Here is a 20,921-nt window from a genome sequence, read left to right as displayed (position 1 = left end):
GGTGACAGAACATAGCAGACATAACATGCACACGGCGGTGTGCATCTGTGTTAGGAATGTTGTCACTCTCGTCCTATTTAAGACAAAGAAAACACATTTTTATTGTTGTTTTTAAATCATGTGTTTTTTAAGGAACCATCGTATTTCAGGATGCATGCTCCTCATTGGACAACAATGTTTCATATTCGCAAAATTGAATCTCCAAATTGTACAAAATAATATGATGCAGCGCGCTAAATGCCATGTGTTACGTGCATGTGTGTGTGAGTGTATGTGTATATATACAGTATATATATGTAAAATAATACATACATATATTTATATACCATAGAAATAATGAAAATATGCCAAATATTCATTTCAGTGAATGCATTCTGATGAAAGTAAAATACGATAGTAGAACTGAGATCAGTGAGAAAGGACTTGAGCAGCGATGAGAGTGAACGGCTGTTCTGACATGTGTTATGTCTTATGTATAATACGCAGGTCTAAAGATGCAGTGGACCCCAGAGCACACACAATGGGCAGAGCAACACTTTGACATCTCATCTACCACCCGCTCGCCAGCGCACAAAGTAGAGGCCTACCGGGGGCACTTGCAGCGAACGTACCAGTATGCGTGGGCAAACGACGATATCTCTGCGCTGACTGCCTCCAATCTGCTTAAGAAGTACGCTGAGAAGTATTCTGGGATCCTTGAAGGCCCAAATGAAAGAGCCCTTCTCTGTTCCTACTCGGAAGGCGGCGCCGGACTCTTGAATGGGCGAAAGTCAGAGAATGAGCCCTGGCAGGAGGGGATTTACCCAATGAACTGTGCTCCAGATGTTATATCTGTGAGCAAAGCTGGAATGACAGCTGCCCTACCCCCTACAGATGCGTCAGCCAGCATCGGCAGCTCCCCGGGGGTGCCGAGCAGCTTGTCTGAGCCGAGCTATTCCAGCAGTAACTGCGGGAGCCACACGGCCACGACGCTCCACTCGGGCCTTCCCTCTCAGGAATACACTGCCAGCTACAACGGCTCCTACCTGCATTCTAGCTACAGCGGGCAGACCACTTCCCCGCACCCGTCTCCTTTGCACAGCGCCGGGCTCTTGCAGCCCCCTCCGCCGCCTCCTCCCCCCACCTTAGTACCGAGCTACAACGGCGGGTCTCCTAACCTTCCCAGCTACAATTATCCTCCAACAGGGTATCCCTCTCAGACGGCTGTCGGCCCCGGTTACAGCCCCGGGGGAGCTCCCCCCCCTCCTTCTGCTTATCTGCCGTCCGGCATTGCAGCCCCCACACCCATCCCTCCCTCCACACTGCCCGGCTACACCTACCAGTCCCACAATCATACGCCAATTGCCCCGGCACCCCTGAACGGCAGCACATCCAACTCGTTAAAACGGAAAGCTTTCTACATGAGCGGACACGGAGAAGTGGACTCCAGCTACGGTGAATTCAGCTACAACCAGCGCTCGTCTCATAGTCCCATGTATAGACTGGCAGACAGCAGCGTCTCAGACTCAAGCAGGGGCAACGGCTTTGACAGAAACGGCGAGGCCTCCTCTTTAGCGTTCAAGACAACCAAGCAGACGTTACCTTCTGATCAGCAAAGGAAGTTTAGCATACACTCTAGCGGGGCTCTGACTCCCCCGTCCTTCGGATCAACCAAAAGCTCCGTGGATGAGACCTACGGCAAGTTCGGGTCCCCCATATTGAGCGAGCAAAGCGAAGAGCACAGACAGCACCTGCCTCATTCCCTAAGCGGGCCCGATGTCGCTACTCCTACCTCGTCCATCCATGCTGCTGAGGAGCAACTGAAGAACAGTGACCCCAACCTGGTGGACATGGTGACGGAAGAAATCCTTCAGCAGTGCCCTCCAGTGGACTGGAGTGACATCGCCGGACTGGATATGGCCAAAGCGGCCATTAAGGAGGAGGTACTATGGCCCATTTTAAGGCCAGACATGTTCAGTGGACTTCACGCATTACCTCGTAACCTTCTTTTATTTGGACCTCAGGGAACGGGTAGAACGCTGTTGGCTCGCTGTATGGCCAGCCAGCTGGGGGCCGCCTTCTTGCGACTCAGCAGCTCAGCTCTGGTGACCAAGTGGTTGGTCGAGGGGGACAAAATCATCCAGGCTTCGTTCCTGGTGGCCCGGTGTCGCCAACCAGCGGTGGTGTTCATCAGCGAGGTGGACCTCCTCCTGTCGGCCCAGCTCAGCGAGGACAGCCCAGTGAGTCGACTGAAGGCTGAGCTCCTCATGCAGCTCGATAGTATTTTATCCTCCGCTGAGGACCATGTTCTTGTGGTCTGCTCCACCACTAAGCCTGAAGAGATCCCGGAGTCCCTGAGGAGGTACTTTACCAAGCGATTGCTCATCCCCTTACCCGACGGGACGGCACGACACCAGATAATCAGCCAAGTGCTCTCACAACACAACTACTGTCTCAGTGACAAAGAGATGTCATTACTGGTTCAGAGGACAGAGGGCTTTTCAGGACTGGACGTGGTTCAGCTTTGTCAAGAGGCTGTGGTGGGCGCCCTCCACGGCGTTCCTGCTTCTGACCTGGCAAGCATCCATCCCAGGCAGATGAGACCCGTCTCTTTTCAAGACTTTGACAATGTCTTTTGTAAATTCCAGCCCAGCATATCACAAAAAGAACTCGACACGTACACGGAATGGAATAAAATGTTTGGTTGTAGTCAATGAAAGCTGATCATGTGACCAAGCACCGGGCCCTACTCTTGACGTGTTGAAGTGCTTGTCACCGAGCGCTTTAGACGGAACGTGACCAAACCTACATTTGATCAGTCGATACGAGGTGGGAGTTATAAGAGACTTGTAAAGCGATACCTTCCTTTTGTACATACACTGCATACAGTACACACAGTACATACAGTACATACAGTACATACAGTACATACAGTACATACAGTACAGTATATACGACCATACTCCACTGCTGACTTTGAGATTTAGTTGCTATCAAGTGCCTGAGGTGGTGCTCTTTCAGTTTCCTTGTTTTGCTTCCCAATCGTCATTGGTGACATGTGCTAATAGTGCGTTAAAAAACAAAGACAAAAAAAGCTTTAAAATGAGACAATTTCTCTTTTCTTAGAACAGCGCCGTCTCTCTTCGTGCTCTTTGTGAACCCTTCTTTTTCAGCTAGATGACATTGATGCCTCTCGTTTCAGCTTCATTTTTATGGCATATTTTCTATGTATAAATGATTTGATTGGGGAAAAAAGAAAACATTTGCATACTTGACTCACTTTTGTCCCGTAAGATCCGAGCCAAACGCAAAGTGATTTCTTTTTTGGCTCTTTCACTGTAGATACCACGTAAACGCTGGGTATTCTTTTACCACTTTTACTATGTAATCCTTGTTCGTTGTACTTCAGTGTTTGCCCCACGTGTAAGATGATACCATTCAATGTTGTTTCTTTGCTAAACTCAGGAAAGTGATGATGTAACCCTCACCCACCTTTGTAACCCCAACCCAACAGGTCCATACGGCCAATCTGGATCTGCTGAATGAGGATGTTGGAGCTGGAAATGACACAAGAAAGTAGCCAAAGGCATCGTGACTAGGAATGCTCCCATCTTTCCCTAAAAAACACATGATCGGCATAAGCCGATCCCAAAAACCCTACGTGTGTGTCGTGTCACGTAGGGTTGAACCGACAACGGACGCGCTTTGTCCCATGTTGCCACAAGAACCAACACTCGTCTGTAAAAGTGCTTGATACAGGCTACGCCAATCCATGCCGGTGTGATTGATCACTCCCTTATCACACTTATTGCCGTTCTTGCATCTTTGTTTACACGCTTTGCCTAGCTTCTGGTCTTCGGTCTCCAAATGTGACTTTTTAGCGCAGTGACATTTTGTTTTTAAAACAAACAAGCGGTGCGGTTAGTTGGGAGCTCCTTTTTGTCCCACAGGGAAGCGGCTATCACGTTCATGGGGCACGCACTAACTTTTTCAAGTGTCACTGAACAATTTAGCTGTCGTGTTGTCATGATACTCGTGATGTCTTGTCCTCCAAACACTATTTGTGTGTGCTTGTGCAATGAACATAAAGCCTTATGATGGTGATGCTATCACAGGGCTCTCCTAGCTCGCCCGCTCATTTTGAGTAGCTCACCAAAGGCTCAAAGAATATTTTCTTTTTTATTATAAGTGTTGAATTCAGACTTGATGCCTTTATGTAATGACAAATGAGCACAAAATAGCATAACGACTGTTTGAGTGGAGGATAAAGTGGTGGACAAGTGAAATGTTGCCAGTCATAAAGATATTTATTATTTTTATTCTTTCATTCTGTTCATTTTCTTCAAAATTAAAAGGTTGAATACATCTCCCATGTATTGGTAGCACTCCAGAAACATGCATCAAATTAAAGTCAGGATTGTGTCAAATAGTACAAAAATCCTTTTATGCAAATAAAGGCAAAAAAACAAACAAAAAGGTATCCACCCAAAGTTAATTTGGATTTTTTTATAATTTTATTTTTATATTATTATTATTATTATTATTATTATTAAATTTTTTATATTCAATTTTTTGATTAATATTTACCTATTTTTGTGATGGAGTATTAGGGCCACACTGAAAGAAACAATCGGAGACTTTGAGAATAAAGTTGTACATTTACGAGTATAAAGTAGTACATTTCACAAGTCATAACATCACAAGAATAACGTCATACATTTAGGATTTTATTCTCGACAATTTATGACTTTATTCTCAAAGTCTGGGGTTATTTTAATACTTGGTCATAACAGTCATTGCCTGAGACAACTAGAAAAAGTGGGGGGGGGGGGGCACGTATGTGAATTTTGGCTTTGGGCAAAGGTAATGTTACGCCTTTTTTCTCATTAATTTACGTCAAAATCTCAGATTATTATTATTATTTTTTCAATGTGGCCCTAACACTCCGTTGTATTGTGTGCCAGGGGCCCGTGGAACGGGGGTCCTGAAAAATACCACTTGTTATGAATAAATGGAAAGGTCTACAGTTAATCCATGTGATGGGTATCGGCCGATCTCACTCACAGGTGATCCGAATTGGCAGCATAAAACCCTGATCGGAGCGTCCCAAATTGTGACCACTAAAATTTGGGGTTAAATTAAAGTTTCTGAAAAAATGCGCCTTAAAAGCCAAACAAGCATCATCACGCGTGACATGACACCAACTCCAAGTGTGGTTCGAGATCTTTTCTGTGCTTGACTTTATGGTTTATGTCCATTGGGAGTGTTCAAGTGTTACTTGAAACATGAACTACATTATTTGCTATCGGTAAAAACTGATTTAAAAAATACTTGAAAGTCAACCAGTGGCACGGAACAAATTGTGGTTGACTTTGGAGGTTCCACATTTGTCATTTTCAGGGTTTAGTACAGTTCTAGATGATTGTAGAAGTTAGCAGGGCCCTTTAGATCAGGGGCAGGCAAACTGCGCCCCACGGGCCACATCGGTCCCGCCAAGCGTCTTAATCTGGCCATTTCCAAATTCCATTTCCAAAATAGTCAGATGCAATTTGTGGCTTGTAGAAAAGCACAACACGTCAACACACACGATGCACAAAGCAATACAAAGAAATATCTACATGTAATACCCATGAAAAAAACACCCATACATTCCTGCCGCAAGGCATGCTGGGTATCTTGCGGTACTCTCTCTCCCAACATTGTGTCACATTTTTTGCTAGGTTGCAAAATATGTTGAGGAGGTTGTCAAAGAAGTAAACAAGGAGTTAACATACTCTTGATAGCCAATGTTTTGCTGTTCATAGTTTATATTGTTGCAGCTGGACTACCCAGCATGCCTTGCGGGCATTTGGAAACAACAGTTTCAAGTCACGTGCTATGTTCAGTGCTTAGTTGTTGATTTATGCGATGCGTTAACTTGCTGTGGATGTGTTGTGTTTCCGTTTTGCTGCACCGTGAGCAAGCATGTGGTTTTGTTCGATGCCAAAAGTATGTCCACCCCTGCTTTAGAATATTATCAGAGTTGTCCTATCCAAGCAAAATGTTCCAAATGTAGAGTAATTGTCACAAACACAACTTGTTTCAACTTTCTTGTGTCATTTCCAAGCAGAGGATAAGAAATACTTCTAAGAAGAATGATTTGGATCTTAAGTGTACGTTTTCGATACTCCAAACCACAAGAGAGGCAAAAGCATGCTGTACATACACTGTACGGCTAGAATACCTCAGAAAGTGCCATGGTTTCTACAATGAATGTATTTATTTGGATTTCTTTGCCAGACAAATATTAATCTGCTGGCTGTTTCCTTCAAATGGAACTTTGTATGAGGCTTGGAGATTTGCCTTTAGAGAGAAGCTCGGCTTATTTATGTTGAATTGTTGCCTCCAGCTAATTCTCCACTTATTTCCAAGGCACTATCAACGCTGAGAATCATACACAGTCATTCTGCTCTTTTACTTTGGGAGGCTCAGCTGTACATCTCACCACGAGCGCTAGCTGAGTGGAATTTGAAAAAAGGTGCAGACAAACATCTTGGGGTTGAGCAAGGAAAAAAAAAACAAAAAAAATGCCTGGAGCCATTTCATTCCATCCTGCTGCTGTTTTATCATTAATGAAACCCAAGGATTATGTACTGTATCTCCTAAGTTGCTTTCTACCTCACTTTGTTGGTTATCTCTGAAAGACAAATACGCGACGATGGCAAATGTTTTGCAAGAACAAACTCTGATTTCCTTTGTATGGGCAAAATGTATGAGCTTTACAATTTCACTCCCAAGAACCCAATTTACTCACACATGATACAGTAGATCCCCGCCGGTCACCGCCCGGGACCACCAGCCAATGGTGAAAAAAGCATCAGGGTTTGATATGCTCATAAAAATGTTGTTCAACAATTTCAGATCAACATTTGCAATAAAAGTGAGTTTTGCAATGATGAGATTAGATTTGGCTCCAGAGCCCTGGATTGTGAACTCTGTTTCATTTCTAGTATAAAATGTATCGCCACTAGGGGTGTCACGAGGCACTCACTTCACGAGACCAGACGATGCACGACATTGGGTCTACGAGAATTACAGTTAAAAAAATATGACAATAAATTGCAATCTACAAATATCATTTCTGATACGTTACACTCTTCTGCACTCTGTGTGTATGCTAGCGGCCCCGCCTCCACCCATCGAGACAAGAGACTGTATGACTGGCAAAAGAGCTCACTCCCTTTATGCCGTTGTTCTATGGGACAAGGTGCTGGAAGCAATGCACAGAGTGAACTCCCTTCCTGCCTACTGGGAGGCGAGAGGCGAGACACACATGCACATGGCAATATATTGAATCCCAAAGTTTTTGCATGTTTATGGTGTTTGTTGCAAGCGGTAACCCATCCCACTTTGTTTGACGGCCCTTGAAGGCACCATTGTGAGTCCTAACTTTCTCCCATGTATTTTTACCCTTTTTTCACTTCATATTTGGAGATTTTTTGAGATTTGTAGGAACACGAGCCGGTCCGTGGATACAAAAAGGTTGGGGGTTCTAGGTGAGCGAATGTTCCTAGGCGCTGAAATCAATGCAGTGAAATGGAGTGAAATCTCCTCCTGCCTGTTTGGAGGCGAGGGACACGCATGCACATGGCGATATATGGAGCCTGGCAAAATGATCCAGTTCATTTTCATTTATTGTGTAATTAATTGATTCATTTATTATCATCTCAGGCCAAGTGTCCACAAGACAATTTTTTTTCTGAACGAGAAATCTTGTCACATTTAAAAGACACCCCCGATAGCTACGCACCGTCAATTAATTAGTTGGGGAAGCTAGGGCTAACGTAGCCAAACAAACCTTTTACGTCTCACTGCACACAACTATTGTGTGTTCAAGGTCCGGCAAACAAAGGGTGACATCTCAACGCTTGAGGCAAAAAAAAAGACATAAACATGTAAAAATGTTGTTTTTTCAACATGTATGCTGTATATTTGATTATTATTATCAAGTATATATTTAATTATATGATTATCATGTATTTATTCATTATTACCCTCTTAGGGTGAACAAGATGTGTTTTCTGCAGAAAAAAAAAAACTGACCAAAAAATGTGCGGGGATCTACTGTAGTCTTTACATGGAATACACCTTGTTACTTGTCACAAAGCGATCAGCGATCTATTTCTACATCTTGTGTCTTTGTTATTGTAAAAAAGGTTTATGGAAGACGTGCAGTGACATTGTCTCCGTCTATAACGCGAACATCCACGAGTTGACTGGCACTCCTTTGACTCCAGGGCGCGTGGCAAGATGTGACACAGTCTTATTTTTAGAAGTTTATTTATATCTGTTTGTTGTCATTAATGGCGACATATGAGACAGACGGGGAAAGAAAGGGAGCGTCTGACAAGTGAATTTGCCACACTGAATGTATGATGTCCTCTGACCTGCAAAACAAACAACCTGGAAAAGAAATACACAAACGCTGGCTGGAAGAAGTCCTTTTTTCTTCCTGTTGGGGGAGGATTAGGATTAGGATGCGTTCACACTTGTTTGGTGCACTTGCTGTGTTGGTATGCTTCGTTGGGCAGGCGTGATCATCCCAAATCTGGTGCGGTTCGGTTCACTTGAGATCCAACGTGAACGCTGCGAAGACCAAAGACGCTGAGCGCCGTTGAAAAGACAAAATGCTGTCACTCTTTAAGAGGCTTTTTTAGAAGCTTTTCATCAAGTCTAACATCAAATAACCAACATATTCCATTTTACTTTGGAAAGTTGCCAATCAAATGTTCTTTACTCTGCATCCTTTGGTCACATGACACAAGTACAAGCGCCAACCGCACCAAAGTATCATTTTCTTATTTTTTGTGACGCCACAAAGTAACAAATACACTCTTGTACACCCCATGTACGTCCCCTACACCCCCCACAGTACACCCTTACACCCCCTACAGTACACCCCTACACCCCCTACAGTAAACCCCCTACAACAGCTCCCCTGCAGTACGCCCCCTGGCTTCAACTTTGGAATGGGTGACATGTGTAGTTCGTATGTGAAATGATTGAGTAAATAGCGAGTGGAGTAGAATGTATACCACATGATGTATTTCAATGCTTTTGCTAATATTTTGACACATAACTCTTTCTGTAGTTGAGTTTTCCAGTCTTATCAATGCATCTAAATGTGAATATATTTCCAAAATCCATACATGAAAAGTGCCAGTTTATGTCATGTGGGATCGATGTGCTGAAGTTGTTTTCTTCTGTTTTCCATGCATAAACTTCCTCGATGAGTTTATTATTATTATTATTATTATTGTTATTTTTAGTTAAGGCTGCGATCAATGCACTGAAAACCAAGGAGGATTGTTAGGGTCATGTTGGAAAGAAAAATCATAGAAAAATAGAATCAAGTGAAGAAAATGAAGTCTTACTAAGGAACAAAGTCATCATCATGTTAATGATGGAATATGAATCATATTTCTGCACAGACGATTGAACAAAGCTCACAGAAGAGGGGTTTTTTCTTTTCCTAGTAATTTTACAAATATATTCTCTCAACTTTCTATTTTTCCCTTAAAAGTGATATTTGTTTGTTACATAATATTTCAACTTTATACTTACAACATTAAAACTTTATTCTCCTAAAATTACAAATGGATTCTCTTAAAACTACATTTTTTTCTCATAGTTTGATCTCATTTTATTCTCCAGTATTTTTGTCAATATTCTAAGGTTTTTTCTATAATATTTTGATTTAATTCACTCAAGCGTATTTTTTTTGTATACTTCAACTTCATTCTGACAAAATTACAGCTTTTAATTCTTCTAGTCCATTCAAATATCACATTTTTTTCCTCATAAAATGTGATATTGACTGTCTTAAAATTACTTTTTTCTTATAATCAATTGTGCTATCTTACAGTTTTCTTATGAATGAGACCCTAATGTTCCTTTGCACTAAATAATTGGCCATTATTGACTAGAATACAAAAGAATGTTGAAAAAAAGTCAAGTAGTTGAAAGTATGAAGTTATGAAATATTGCACTTTTACCGATTGAGGCCAAAGTAAAAAGATTTCTTTCCTTTGAAGCTTGAAAGCGTGCTGCCACATGTGTCCATCTCATCATTTCATCACCATATCTATCTGCTCGCTCACACACCAGCGCTGGCTTCATGACGGAATCTGGAAGTCCAATCGCGTATCACGTGAGTTAATGATGGGATCTGTTGTAAGTCCAATCGCGTAACACACGAGTTAATTACAGAATCTTTGGTAAGTCCAATCGCGTATCACATGAGTTAATGATGGTATCTGTTGTAAGTCCAATCGCGTATCACATGAGTTAATTACAGAACTTTTGGTAAGTCCAATCGCGTATCACATGAGTTAATTACAGAATCTTTGGTAAGTCCAATCGCGTATCACACGAGTTAATTACAGAATCTTTGGTAAGTCCAATCGCGTATCACACGAGTTAATTACAGAATCTTTGGTAAGTCCGATCGTGTATCACATGACAGTGTTTTTTTCTGGAAAGCCTTTGCAATGTTTTAGAGAATGCGGCCTAAGAAGACGTCCCAAGTGGCGTTGGACAGCACAATGTTGGCGTGTTGCAGAGATGAGTGCGGCGTGAGTTGGCTGTGCTTGAAAAGGTCAACTGGAATGTGGAGATGATTTCGGGTAAAGTACGGTGTTTTATTGATCACATCTGAAATGAGGACATTTATTCCAGCACTGTCCATGTTGTGGTTGATTATTGAGGGTGAGGCGCCGACAAGGGCGTCTAAGTCTTTGATAAGCACAGTGATGTTTGCTTTTCTAATATTGGCTTTGATATGTTTGTGTTTTGGAAGTGCATTCTACCTCATTTCTACCACATACTGGACTTGTAGTATTTATGTCACTTTGTTTGGATTGTCATGCATTTGTGGAAAGAACAACGACATCATCATTCAAAAAATGTGCTCTTGAAAGTGAACATTCATTAACGTAATGAATTACAGATGGGGGGGAGAGCGGGGCTTCTTACTGGTAAAGAATTGGCCGTGTTCCCATATTTTTGGATATGTGATGGATTATGGACGATGCATTATCCCAAAAGAATCCAATGTGAAGTATCGTAGTGCGCGTGTTGCCGTGTTTTTATGTGCCACTGTGTACCAGGAAAGCTTTGGGACTTTTCCTCTCCATGTACAGACGATGAACTTGCACATAGCTGTACTTATTGTACATTTGCTAACAATAAATATACAGCATACATACTGTACATCTTTATACCTGTGTATGTATTGCCATAGTACGGTGACTTTTCATGTATTTTCATTTCAGTCAGGCTTTTCAAAGAAATAAAAATGGCTCATTTTTTCCTGAAATGTGCATGCTTTTATTTGAAAGAAATGTGTGTGATGATGAAACGCCATCAAATGATTGTGCTTGTTTAGTAACAATCATCTTTTCTATTGATTGAGAAGATATTGATGTCATAATGCCTCCTATATCAGCTTTCTTGTGATTAAGGGACGCTAGCTGGACACTCATACACTTATCATGCCTATTATTAGCATTCATAGTATCAGCAAGGTATGTGCAAAAATCAGAATGTGGAATTTCATTTTAATTCATTGGAAGAATTTGAATTTGAATTGAATTGGCTCCGCCCCACAGGATGTTGAATTGAAATTACAGGAATTGAAATGAAATTGATTGTACATGTGAAGAAAATAGCAAGAGGAAGTCAAATTTAACAAAGGTTTTGCCTTTAACTGTACATTGTGCATTAGGACTCACCAGTCAACCTAACCCTAACCCTCTCCAGTCAACCTAACCCTGACCCTCTCCAGTCAACCTAACCCTAACGCAAACCCTCTCCAGTCAACCTAACCATAACCCAAACCCTCTCCAGCAGTCAACCTAACCCTAACCCTCTCCAGTCAACCTAACCCTAATCCAAACCCTCTCCCCAGTCAACCTAACCATAACCCAAGGCTAACATGAAAGACAAATTTCCTGCATCTGGAAACATGAGGTGTTTGTGGGTTGGAGATACATATAGAGGATGCTGCTGAGGTAGGAATCATTCAATCAATTAGAAAAGAGCATCAGACTCTGTGTGACTGTGCGGGGGCGCTATTGTGGCTCCGTCTGCCGTCATAACAGAGAGATGTGGCTTGACATGATGCACATTAACGCAATTAATGAAATCAATGACTTCATGTGCTCTTTTTGACAGCCCTACAAAAAACATCAGCTCATAATCCTGGACTCTGAACAACTGTTTATAACATTTGATATCTCACATTTCACACGATAAGAACGTTGGCACGTCTAATCAGAAACAGTTCTCTTTCCTGGCTGCTCAGTACAATATGGCCAAATCATGGCCAATAACTCAAGAAGATGACAAGAATGTAAGGAAGAGACACCACGTCCTCAAATTTGGGGGTGAGTACACACACCATGTTTAACTTACTTTGCACTTGTTGCTTTTTCCATGTCATGGTTGGTCATTTGTCCACGTCATGGTTGGTCGTTTGTCCATGTCATGGTTGGTCATTTGTCTATGTCATGGTTGGCCGTTTGTCCACGTCATGGTTGGTCATTTGTCTATGTCATGGTTGGTCGTTTGTCCATGGCATGGTTGGTCATTTGTCCACGTCATGGTTGGTCATTTGTCCATGTCATGGTTGGTCATTTGTCCACGTCATGGTTGGTCATTTGTCCATGTCATGGTTGGTCATTTGTCTATGTCATGGTTGGTCATTTGTCTATGTCATGGTTGGTCATTTGTCCACGTCATGATTGGTCGTTTTTTCCATGTCATAGTTGGTCATTTGTCCATGTAATGATTGATTATTTGTCCAGGCAGTGATTGGTAACGATGGTGACACTTTTACTTGCTCAAAGTTCTTCCACAGCCCACAAGCAAGCATCACCAGCTGGTAGATAAGAGACTATAAAAAGTATTAAAGATGTGAGTATCAATATCTTGGAGGAGTTTTTATTGGCTGTAAGGATGGGAAGGGGCTATCTGTGAGTGAGTGGCCTTTATTGGACTTGAAAGGGAAATGGTGGCTGCTAAGTAGAAAAGTAAAGTTGAGTAAAAGAAACGAGGGCGTAGTTATTAGTGGCTATTTTGTAAATATCAAAGCTGCAGCCGCCACGGCGGCGTGTGCTTCATTTGCATTCTGATGAAAGTGGAGTGGATGTGCGTGAACTCGGAGGTTATCTGGCAAGCCGCAGTGCCGAGCAGCCGAATCAGACGACTCGGCAACCGCGCGGCTCAAGAGGATGAGCCACGGACCTCTCTCAAATCACTTCCTTGGTAACAATTAAAATATGCAAAGTGATAATTTTCCTTAAGTAGCCTTAAATGTGCAATCTATTTCCACGGCAGGGAAGGCGCCCAAAGCTCGCAGCTCGCGTGGATGACGGGTGGGTGGGGTGGGGCATAAATTATGCAAATAACAGAAAAGACTTTTAAAGGCAGATTTTTCCCCCTAATAAGCACAGCGTCTGATTGAATGTTTTGCGTCTTATGAAAAGTGACGCTTCCTTTGCTGCGTGTGTGTGACACAGGCCGAAGCATTCCTCTAGCTTTGAGATGATGGTTACATTCACAAAGTAATTATGCGCTGGAGAGTCCAGAAATAAGGTTTAATTACACAGTAATCTCTGGTGATGGACACCAGGAAGTGCGAGCGCTGCCAGCCTGCAATCCATCAATGCCAAACCTCTGGCCACTTTTAATTTCTCCTCATTTGCATCATAACCTCGGCACCAAGTTGCACAAATGCTGTTAAATGTTAATAGGACCTGTCTCTCCACTCAGAATGGAGGCTTAAGCCATTCCCATTCTGCTTCCTTCACTCGGCTCTCACCCTGCTATCTCTGCAGCCCATATCTCCCTGCTCACGTTCTCGCCAGTCTTCACACAAATTGGCCTTCTTCAGAAGAAAAGCCGCACACTGGAGACGCGCATGGTCACTGCTGTGCTAATTGGGAGCAACATGTAAAGTTTTATCTAACAAGTACGTGGGATTCTGTGTGTACAAATGCAGAAGAGCATAAAAACAGCAGCGGAGGCACCCCGACCGCACGATGAAATAATGTTTTCCACAAATGGAGACTTGTTATTGAGGCCATTGACACGTTGCTTCGCCTCTTCGGGTATTTAAAAGGTTGATTAGATCCAGGAAATCTCATTATCTGCCCGTCTCCTTCATATATTCCGAGTGCACTCCTTAATATACACCGCTGGCTTCTTCAACCTCCTCTCTGGAGAATTTACTGGCACATCCGACAAAATACCTTTTTCAGCAGCATGAGCCTCCCTGCTAAATGCCTGCCTTCAATAAATACGGTCACTCATCAACAATATTCATTCCTCCTCACAGCAGTTGAGCCTGACCCTGTGTAGTGGAGGCTGATTATTTTGTTGAACAACGTTCATGTTATTATTCACCGGAAGCTCCAAAGTCAAACGCATTGCTTTGCTTTTGTCACACGTGTGAGCACCAAAGTGCTCCTTTGGAAACCGTTGTCCACATCATGCAAAGTTATTGAATAAATAAATCATCAAAACACAATCCATAACATAAAACAAATATGGATATTTCTCGATTCTCCATTTCTTCATCTCCAAATTTGTTCTACACAAAAAATCACTGCATACTCTCTCCGGTTCAGTGATATTCCAACCTTACTTATAGTGCAGAGTTATGGGGCAATAACTACTCCATGAAAGTGCATTTCACTCACTAACTGGGCTACAAAAAAGGTCACTTCATCCATAATGCCGCTTACGGAGAACACACAAACCCTTTACTTATAAATTCACAATTATTAAAATTTGCTCATCTAGTAAACTTTCAAACGGCTAAAATGATGCACAAAGCAAATAATAACCTTCAACCCAAAAACATCAAACAAATCTTATCAACAAGAGAGGAGGAATATGATTGAACCAAAAACGCTTGTATGCACGGAAAACACTGAAACCTTTCAGCATTTCTGTGTGTGGAACCAAGTTGTGCAATGGAGTCAGGAACTCAAACAATGCACTAAATGAGTGATTTCAAGAAAAAGGACAAGCAGTTGATGTTCACAAAATACAAAGAAAAAGAGACCTAAACCACTGTGTACATACAATACTACAGTACTGTATATCTAACCAGTACTACGCTGACTACTAACTCTTCATTGTGGTGAGTACATGGTCTGTACTCACTCATGATTATCATCAAGTCTGTAGTTTCCTCACAGTAAGTATAAACCTTGTCTATCATTACACTGCCTTAACACTTTCCTAGGTATTTATGTAACCCGCCCTGTGTCGCACCGACCGCACCGGGGCTCGAACACAGGACCTTCGCAATGGGAGGTGAGAGCGCTGACCACACGGCCAAAAGCCTGGACTGTCGACCGCGTGTTCAGCACAGCTCTTAAGGCAGAGGGAGTGAGATTTACCAACGTACACTTGCACAGCCTCACAGGCTGACATCCGTTACACTTACAAAAGGCAAAAAGCACATTTGGAAAACAAGAGGCGAATAAATGTATTGCACCTGATGTGAAACTGATCAGGGGTAGGATTAAATAAGCTTTTCTTCTTCCTACTCCCTTTTGCACATGCAAAACTGTGAACTGTGCTATGTGATGTGCTCCAGTGTAACTTGTATGCATGTTGGGGAGGAATTAAACCATTACCAGGACCATTGAAGTACATTCTAAATGTATTTTCCAATCATTTTGAACATTTTCTTGAGTAAAAATGGCTGAATTTGCACATTTCCTGATCAAAATACAGGGCAGAAAGCTAAGATGAGGCCGCCCTGAGCATCTCTTCTCAGCTTAGTGCGCAAGACCTGCCTTCCGTCTGAGTGCACTCAGTGAGTACGTGAGTACATTAAGTTAAAAAACCCTATCATAACCGGAATATTAACAATAACCCGGGTGCGCACGGCCTTGTAAACACCAATAACCCTTTTGAAAAACCTGAATATGCTCATATTCCCTTTTTTAAAAACCCAAATATTACCTCTGGGGTACACCTTTTCTAACCTGAAAATCGGTTCATGTATACGCCTATCGGGATATCCCGATCAAAAGAACATTCATTTGTGTTCTGCGCACGTTCTATTCGAAAGGAATCTTGTGTCTTTGGCAGGAACTACTAGTAAACATGGCCACACGCAAACCCTCCCACTTTTGGAGCGAGGGGGAAACAAGCCACCGTTAGTGTGATGAAAGACAGGAACAAAGTACCTCAATAGCAGAATCTATCAGAACGTGAGCACACAGTTACGCAAAGCAGGGTTTGTACGAACGCATCTTCAAAAGTGTCGGGGGTTCTGGGGATATAGCATGGGTATGGATGGCACAGCTCCGGCTCCATTTCCTGGTTCTTCACGTTCTCGCCTTCCATGAGTGAATAAAGTGAGACATAACAGTGTCAAGTACTGGTGGTGGGTCAGTACCAGCACCAAAACGCAAACAAAGGCGTTCATTATCCGCCGTGCCGGTGTTGTTGTTGTTGTTTTTGAATACAGGAAGAAGAAGCGGAAATGACACGCATTGCGTCAGGATGTTCACCGTGCGTCGAAACATTGTCCGTGCGAGTTTGGGTTTTTTTCACTTCACGCATGTAAACGGGTTGTTCTGGATGTTTCAGAAACCGGAATATTGACCTTAACTCGATTATTAACTGCATGTAAACGTAGCCAGTGAGTGAACATACAGGACACCACATACATGGACATGGACACCAGGCCATACATACCGTATATACTATACAGTACCATACCATGCCATACGTACCGTATATAGAATACCATGCCATATATACCGTATATACCATATGGTACCATACCATGCCATACATACTGTATTTACCATACCATGCCATACATACCGTATATACCATACGGTACCATACCATGCCATACGTACCGTATATAGCATACCATGCCATATATACCGTATATACCATACGGTACCATATCATGCCATACATACCGTATATACCATACCATGCCATATATACCGTATATACTATACAGTACCATACCATGCCATACGTACCGTATATAGAATACTATGCCATATATACCGTATATACCATATGGTACCATACCATGCCATACATACTGTATTTACCATACCATGCCATACATACCGTATATACCATACGGTACCATACCATGCCATACATAACGTATATACCATACCATGCCATATATATTGTATATACCATACGGTACCATACCATGCCATATACAGTATACCATATATACCATACGGTACCATACCATGCCATACATACCGTATATACCATGCCATACATACCGTATATACCATATGGTACCATACCATGCCATATATACCCTATATACCATACTATGCCATATATACCATACCAGGCCATATATACCATATATACCGTATATACCATACCATGCCATATATACTGTATATACCATACCATGCCATATATACCGTATATACCATACTATGCCATATATACCATACCATGCCATACATACCATATATACTGTATATACCATACCATGCCATATATACTGTATATACCATACCATGCCATATATACCGTATATACCATACTATGCCATATATACCATACCATGCCATACATACCATATATACTGTATATACCATACTATGCCATATATACCATACCATGCCATATATACCATATATACCGTATATACCATACCATGCCATATATACCGTATATACCATACCATGCCATATATACCGTATATACCATATATAACATACCATGCCATATATACCATATATATCATCATACCATAGCATACACGGTTTGTTTAGTGTAAAGAATAAAAACCAGTGGTGGAGTGTTTTTATGTCCAGCAGCCACTGAAGGCATGTCCTCCATGACAGCTACGATGTGAGCATCCATGTTTGTAAGAAGTTTGTGTCCTTTGCCGTCATAACCGGGGGTCAGACATGAAGGTCTATATTTTGGATATTTTCTCTATTTTCACTTTGATGTGTGTTAAGTGGATGAAATCATCCCAAATCACGTATCTATGTGGCGTCCTCCATGTAGCAGCAATGGAATTCTCTGATATTATCTCCTAAATACAAATATTATCTTCTCAATGCAGTGTGTGTGCGTGTGTGTGTGGGGGTGTGCGTGTGATGGCTGCCATTCACATAATTCCAGCCCATATTTCCTTTCAAAGTGGGCTAAAGACCACCTGAGTGTGAGCAATTCTTGGAAAGAACACGATGGGATGGCTACTCATGTAACCTCCGACACTATTATATCATTTTTCATCAGGATATCAATTAGCGTCTGCAATTAATTGTTTGATAGTAGATGTCATTAAAATATGAATTCATTAGTTAAAATAAAAATAATAATAATAATAATAATAATAATAAATGGACATGAGTGAGGGAGGAAATTGTGTGGTCAGATGCGTTGGTGTGTTCAGCCTGGCAGGGAACAAGAGGAGCTAATGGGGAGCAAAGATGGAGGAGTCGACGCTCCTTGGCCGCACAGCACCCAGTCAAGGCAATCATGGGAAACACCAAACGTCACTCTTTTCACTTTCATCCTTCCCAGCGCGCACGCCGCCCTCCATAACGTCATTATCGCCAGCAGATCTCTGACAGGGGCCATGTTATCCCGCACTGGGGGAAATGCAAATTGATTTCACATCTGCCATGGCATTTTTACACGTTCCATAGACTGTCATTTCCTGCACAGATATGAAAAGCACACACAAATGTCAAACTGTGCAGGGATTATATCCATTGGAGAGTGTTGTTTATTCATCACAATGTCTCTGGAACAAGATACTTCCTAATGTCTCCTTGACAGAATATATTAGCTTACCATCAAACCAACAGCAATGCGTGACATAAAAAAAACTTTTTTATGACAGCTTTAGATGAAAAGTCACTTTCACTTTATTCACCGTCACTGCTATCACGTCTCAGACAAGAAAGAACATCGCCTCCACGCAACCTCTTTATTGATTTTAATAGCTAAACTTTATTCACTTCGCTAGCGGGCTACGACACGCCAACAAGGCCCGCATGCTCCATTGGCATAACCAAATGGTAGGATGGAAACCACTACGTGCAAGAAAAGAACACATAATACAAACACATATACAGTATGTGTGTGACTATGTGTATATAGTCCAAAAGAATATCTTACATCAATAAATGAAGCAAATGTTACACACGTTTCATTTATATCTAAATGAAGTCAAATACAAATATAAGGCATTCAGAAGAATGACATTGTGATGCTATGTAGTATTCTCCACTGGTCACTAGGTGTCAGTAATGTTATGTAATGTTGTAATGTTGGCTGAGAAACACAAGCGCCAGACTTGATGTGCGGAACAACAGGCAGCTTTGAATCATCTCACAACAGGCACAATAATAATAGCATCATAATCCTAATCATCACAATAACAGCACAGCCTCCAGGATTGCAAGGTTGATGGTGTGTCTTTCTGTGTGAATATCCCGTTTTACAAACACACCTTACAGAAAAGGGCGGCCTGCATACATCCACAACATTTTCTTTGTCTTTAAATTTGGTGGGTACACTTCATATTCAGCTGTGCCGTACGGATGGTACAGACAACCTCAGGGTTTCCCCAAGGGTTTTTTGAAGCGGTGGTGGTGGGCTGCATGGGAGGGTGGGAGTTAGTGTCGTGCCACTGCTGCGTCTGCACATTTTTTGTATTATTATGACGAATAACTTTTATGACTTAGTTATTTATTTATTAACTTATTTATTTAGCTTTTTTGGGAAATGCATGAGAAATGAATTTTCAATAGTATTTTTGTTGTGTGTGCTCATTTGTCATTAAATGCAGACATCATGTTGGAATTCAAATATTCTTTGTTCAACATCATCTGGTGAGCTACTGCTAGCTTCCAAGCTGCCTGTTGGAGACCCCCGTCATAGCGTCACTAGCTGAAATGATCACTGCAAAAAGACCAGAACTCGAGGTGGGCGTCCATCTGTCTCTCGTTCTCTGCACTTTCTCCGTCCATTGTTGTCTTAAAGCTTCCTCTTTTGGGAAAGAAAACAAACTTCCAGTATCACTGGGATACTATGAACATCCAGCAGCAACACAGCATTTTGCCATGACTACTATTTAGATGAAAAATATACTGAATCAAGTCCACAAGCGTTTGTGCTTCAGCTGAGAGGTGGCAGCCCCATGACGTCACTTCCGGAAATGAGACTGAACAGCGAGAGCTAGCTTGTCATGGCTGGCGCCGTCAACTATGGATGTCCATCCATCCATCCATCTTCTATGCTGCTTATCCTCATTAGGGTCGCGGGTATGCTGGAACCTATCAGACTTCGGGCAAGAGGTGGGGTACACCCTGGACTGGTGTCCAGCCAATGGCAGGGCACATATAGACAAACACTCACATTCATACCTATGGACCATTTAGAGTCTCCAATGAAGCTAACATGCATGTTTTTGGAATGTGGGAGGAAACCGGAGTACCCAGAAAACCCCCCCACACACGGGGAGAACATGCAAACTCCACACAGAAATGCCCAAGGGAGAATCCAACCCAGGACTTCCTGATCTGCAGGCTGTGTGGCCAACATGCTAACCACTAGACCCCAACTATAAATGTCATTTTTAAATTTACTGTTCACAATGTAGAACATAATTACAAACAATATATGACATATTTAAGTTGCTGCATGCCAGGGACCCTTCAACATCACAGGCAGGAGAAAAAAGGAGCGCTTGATTTGCTCACCCGCAGAGTATGGGTGATCTCGCTGCCCTTTTTTTTTAAATGTTTTTTTTTTAATTATTGGAACTAAACTATGTGTGTGCATGTGTGAGCACGTGTGCGCGTGCGCGTGTGTGTTAGAATTTCCCTACAATGCATAACTTTCACACTACACTCCTCCAC

The 20,921-nt window shown here is 42.1% G+C and overlaps 1 protein-coding gene across 2 annotated transcripts in view; it reads left to right on the top strand.

Moving 5' to 3' along the window:
- The window catches only part of fign (fidgetin), a 42,594-nt gene extending 31,280 nt beyond the window's left edge, over positions 1–11,314 (top strand). For both annotated transcript variants that reach the window (XM_054787578.1, XM_054787577.1), the window contains one exon: positions 487–11,314. In XM_054787578.1, the coding sequence (XP_054643553.1) occupies positions 487–2,696 (2,210 nt within the window). In that variant the 3' untranslated portion in view covers positions 2,697–11,314. The remainder of the gene's footprint in view (positions 1–486) is intronic.
- Positions 11,315–20,921: the final 9,607 nt, after the last annotated feature.

Source organism: Dunckerocampus dactyliophorus, chromosome 9, assembly GCF_027744805.1.
Source record: "Dunckerocampus dactyliophorus isolate RoL2022-P2 chromosome 9, RoL_Ddac_1.1, whole genome shotgun sequence".
Taxonomy (NCBI): Eukaryota; Metazoa; Chordata; class Actinopteri; order Syngnathiformes; family Syngnathidae; genus Dunckerocampus; species Dunckerocampus dactyliophorus.
The sequence above is the reverse complement of the archived record's forward strand: the minus strand, read 5'-3'. Positions and strand labels throughout refer to the sequence as shown.